General features: G+C 41.1%; 1 protein-coding gene across 2 annotated transcripts in view; it reads left to right on the forward strand.

Moving 5' to 3' along the window:
• LOC101850042 overlaps positions 1 to 4,590 on the forward strand; it is a gene marked incomplete at its 3' end in the record, with an annotated part of 21,146 nt that extends 16,556 nt beyond the window's left edge. For both annotated transcript variants that reach the window (XM_013089041.2, XM_013089040.2), the window contains 1 exon segment: positions 4,401 to 4,590. In XM_013089041.2, the coding sequence (XP_012944495.1) occupies positions 4,401 to 4,590 (190 nt within the window).
• Between the last annotated feature and the right edge of the window lie 710 nt (positions 4,591 to 5,300).

Raw genomic sequence — 5,300 nt, forward strand, 5'->3', positions numbered from 1 at the left:
TTATATTATATTATACTTTATACTGAGGTGCTAAAAACCGCGAATTTTTATTACACCAAAATGATTGACAAAATGCAAAACATAGGTTTCAAGTTATTTGTCGAGTTTATTAACTGGAACTTTGCACACTTCTTGAGTGATATAGCTGACATGAACTGAGGGTCCAATACATCAATCTGAGCTTACGTTGACCTTGACCTTGGAAAGCAGTTTTAGTAACGCTTATGGCCTCCACGTGCAGCGATTACAGCGAGGCAGCTTCTGTTTATAGAGTTAATCAAACGGTTCATCTGGCCATTTTGGATGCCACTGAAGATCTGGATGATGGCTGCAGTCAACTGGGCTGCTGTTCGAGGCCGTGGCTGCATCTGGGTAAGCTGTCTTTGGAACACGTCCCGCAAAAATTCAATAGGGTTCAAGTCAGGTGAGCGAGGTGGGTGTGCCAATAAATTGACATTGTTCTGCGCCAAGAAGTTCAGGTAGTACGTGCGGTATGTGGTCATGCGTTGTCTTTTTGATACAGGAAGTTAGGATGCCTCTGTAGAAAGGGTACCACATGGGGTGCTAAGACTTGTACAATATAGCACTGAGCTGTGGCGCCGTTTCCACGTCCTAGATCAATGTTCTGGAAGATGACAGGTCCCACTCTATGATTCAACGCCATGGCTCTCCATATCATCAAGATCTCGCCTCCCCAGGGGTCACGCTCCAGAATGTTGTTGTCGTCGTAGCGAGTCGTGTCTCTACGCCACACACGGAAACGGCCATTTGCTGGATCGACGCAGAACCTGCTTTCATCACTGAAGAGGACTCTCATCCACTGTGCGTTCTGCTAGTTCACATGCGCCTGCGCCCACTGTAGCCGTTGTTGTCGATGCATTGGTGTTAGGACAGCTCCCTGGTAAGGACGCCTGCAGTGAAGACCAGCAGTCACTAACCTCCGTGACACATCCCAGCGGATAAGTTGGCGTCCAGTCGTTCCCATGGCTGTTCTGGCAGTCTCTGCAGCTGTCAGAAACGGATCGCTGCGGTGCTGACGAACGATGACACGATCATGGGCCGGAGTTGTCACCCTTGGTCTTCCGCTTCTTGGTCGATCTGCTGTGGTCGCTGTCGCTTGTATTCGGTTCCGAAGGTGATAAATGGCGCTTGGGTGGACACCAAAAACCTGGGACACATATTTCACCGACTCACCGGCCGCCAGTCGTCCGACAGCTCTTTCTCTGTTTTCCCTTGATAACCTTGGCATGCATGTAGCTCCATATGAATGCAACATTTCGAGGCGCAAATGTTATAGGCATACGCCCAGGACTGAGTTAGCATAAACTCACCACTCATAATAAGTTGCAAGTGTGTCCCAGAGGTGAGTGATGACTCGTGAGTTGTGTATACCATGATCAAAAATGCCCATCAAGACGCTAGAGACAAGTGTTGTGTGATATGAGTTCATATCACACAACTATTAACTCAGCATTGGGCGATTACAACAACATAAAAAGCGGGTTTTTTGCACCTCACTATATTATATTATAGTATAGTATAGTATAGTATAGTATAGTATAGTATAGTATAGTATAGTATAGTATAGTATAGTATAGTATAGTATAGTGTATTATATAATATTATATTATATTACATTATATTATATTATATTATATTATATTATATTATATTATATTATATTATATTATATTATATTATATTATATTATGCTAGCCTGCGTACCCGTTCTATGAACGGGAAAATAATGTTTTCTAGACAATAAATAAATATGTCAATACTGCAGTAATTTAAACAGTTAATTGATTAGAACAGGATGGTTCTATTCTATATTTATAAAAAAACAACAAATTTTCAAAAGTGAAACTCACCTAAGACTGATGTATATCGTCCAAAACCTCTGGATATACAACATTACTGGTTTGACTGTTGGATGCCAAGATGTGAACAGCAGTTCTCCAGTTCGGAACATGGCTACATACAACATTCTATGTGAAAATACTGTGCATGTGAGATCTAGGCCAACTGTACGAAGAGACTGTCCCTAAGCTTTATTAAATGTAAGGGCAAAGCATGGTCGGATGGAAAATTGTTTTCGTTGGAATATAAAAGATGTCCACTGTCTGTTAGTTGAAGTATAATTCGAGGAGTCCTGTTTTTTTTTTTATTCGTGTACCGTCCCAAAAAAATTCAACCTTGACGACGTTTGGCATCGTTTGTGTTACAACACATCTTGTTCCATTAATTAATTTTGGTGGGTTAAGATCATTACGGGCATACCAGTCTTTAATTTCAGAACATGGGGCGGAAGGCTGGCCAGTTCAATGGAGTTCAGGAATTCCACAAGATAGTGGGTTGCATCGTCCTCGTTGAGTGCATTATTTATAGATTGATAGACTTTGGGTGTAGACGCCATCACGTCAATGAGTTTGTTATTAGTTTTAGAGACTGTTTCATTTAAAGGTATGGCCCTTTCTGACAGGCTTTGCAAATTTCCCAAATCGTCTTCGAAATCGGGAAAAACTTGGTTGATTGTAGAACATTTTCCAAGTTCGAGACCGCTGATTATGTCTTGTTCGACAACAACTGATTTCCTTCCGTTTCCAATGTCCAATACATGTAATAATTTGGAGAATTGGGCTTCTTCAAAGTCACCTAGTAAGTGAACACGCATGTTTGTTGTGAGGTTAAGTGTTTTCACATCTGGCCGCAAATAGGACTTTTCGATGCATGCGTTGACAATGTCGGCTCTTGTGCCAGATCTGACTATTGGCAAAATCTGTCGAAAATCTCGACATATGTGAACTGGAATGCCACCCATTGAATCTGTATGGAGTTAATATCTTGAAACGTCCTGTCCAGAGCTTCAAAGATAGCCTTGTTCAGCATAGGTGCTTCGTCAATTACTATGGCACTGCAGTCATTGATGAGCCTTGCTAAGGATGTCTGCTTCTTGATAGAACACACTGATGTGTCACATCTAGCTACATCTAAAGGTACTTTAAAGGTACGGTGTACAGTTCTACCCCCTGTAATGAGTGTTGCAACCAATCCACTGCTGGCTGTTGCAGTTGCAATTTTTTCTACAGATCGAATGTTGCCAGCATGGTTTCTAGAAGGAATGTTTTCCCGCACCAGCCTGGGGCGTCAAGAAAAAACATTCCCTTTGCTTTGTTCCGGACAGCTGTCATGAAAGTGTCAAATACATACTCCTGGTCTGATGTTAACAGTCCATGGTTTCTCGATGCCATTTGTCTTTGTTATTCTACATCGTAGATGATTTCTCTGCGGTAATCTTGCTCTACTCTCTCTGCAGCATCTCTTCGTGCAATTGGAAGTCCATATGAATCGAGACTTTGCCCACCCATTTGTAAAATACCGTCTTCAAGCTGCACTTAAGAAATGCTGTCTGCTTCTTTTCGATTTATTGTGTTTTTGTAGCATTACACTGATTGCACACATTTGTCATAAGTTGTTCAATAGAGCAAGTATTGTCAAGACTTAGATCAACATTATTGTATATAAATGCTGGTGGATTTCTACTGAGCGTATCAGAATCAGGTTGGTTTTCTTCTTCCTCTTCGTTTACTTCATGTTTTTTCTCTCCCTCGTTATTTTCAGAGTCCACACCTGATCTAGATCTAAATCTACTCTGCCTTTCTCTCTTAGCCACAGGTGTCATTCGTCCAATGGCTCACCGTTTGGGTGGCATAGTGATTTTATTCTCATTTAGATCTAAATAGATCTAACTAACACACCCATACACCTATACTGTCTTCGTCTCTTAGCCACAGGGCCACAGCACCGCCTCTAAATTAAAATCTATCACAGACTTAGCCACAGCACAGGTGCCAATCATAATCAGACCTGCCGTTTGGTGGCATAGTATCTCTAGATCTAGACCTACATATCTATCACAAAGATACACTTTCTAAGTCTGACTTCCACGGAAAAGTAACTCTGTAAGCAATTCGCAAAATCTCAACTGTAGGCGCCCAAAGAAGATTTGTTTATTTCCGGCAGAAGAGCAATTTTTATATCATGGAAAACGAAATATGTCTTGAAACACTGCATTGAAATGACGAACGAGAAAATCGTAAACGGCCGATAGTGTTTTCTATGTTTCTATTTTTTTATTCCAACACTTACTGAATTGATAGAAACTTAGCTTGGTCTTTGAACTACCTTCAGTAATTTTTTCATAGTTCTACTTCTACGTTCCACAGTTTTTTCAGCTATAGAAAACAACCATCCACATGGATTTATTGTGTCAGTTTAAACAACCTCTCCAATGGCAAAATGTGACCATAAATCATTAAATGTGCTGACTTCCAGATGGCACCTCTGTTGTTATCCCTCAATCTCACTTGAAAATAATACTATCTTTTTTATTGTGTCAGTTTAAACAACCTCTCCAATGACATCCGCTGGAGTCTGGACCTAAGATGGCAGCGAGCAGATAAACCTGTGGGCTATTATGGAATCCAACAGGGCGTGATGATGAGGTCGAAGAAAAACCCTGTGACAGAAATTGACTGGGATGGCTTCACCAGTGTCGAACGACACGCAAAAGTTGATGAAGGCCTGAAAGTGAGTTCAGCAATAACTGTTGTGACTAGTTTTTGTAGATGGTTAGATGTGCTGGTCAACTAAAAAAGTTGGATACATGTATCTGGCGAGATAGATCTACCACACGATCATCTGCCACGATGGGTGTTTCAGACTTTAGATAAAGAAAGAATTTAGAGATGGGGGACAAATAAAACACTTGCTTGACTGGCTCCCTCTTCCACCTATCCTTTGTTTAGTAGATGACTTGTTAATTGTCTCCATGAATAATGGACAAAAATCATTCTGCAGAATGGTTCTGTACCTGATATATGTTTTGCGTGAATTGGTTGACACTTTGCATATATTCTACTACTTACAGTATTCAAAAAGTTTTGCTTCATTTCACTGCCTTTGACTTCAGACATCATGCCCCCATCCAAGAATGTTTATGGGCCAGTATGGCTAAATATTATTGGATTGATGTGTATCTATTTAGCTTAAGAATGAAAACATTTTTTTTGGTAGGTCTTCTTCTTCTCGATTGCATCATACTTGAAGTCTGGTATCTGTCATAAATTGGGCCGTCCTGCTTAGTTCATCTGTCGGCCCGTATAGCTTCTCTTGAAGCGTCAGTGGGGTTGGCCACGTTTCCTGTCTCAGGGCCCTTTGTGTCTTGCAGTGCTGAAGGATGTGTTGAACAGTTTGGTCCGCCTCTCCACACTGGCATTTTGGTGATTGTACTAGTTTAA

The sequence above is a fragment of the Aplysia californica genome, unplaced genomic scaffold, assembly GCF_000002075.1.
Source record: "Aplysia californica isolate F4 #8 unplaced genomic scaffold, AplCal3.0 scaffold00863, whole genome shotgun sequence".
NCBI classification, from domain to species: domain Eukaryota; kingdom Metazoa; phylum Mollusca; class Gastropoda; order Aplysiida; family Aplysiidae; genus Aplysia; species Aplysia californica.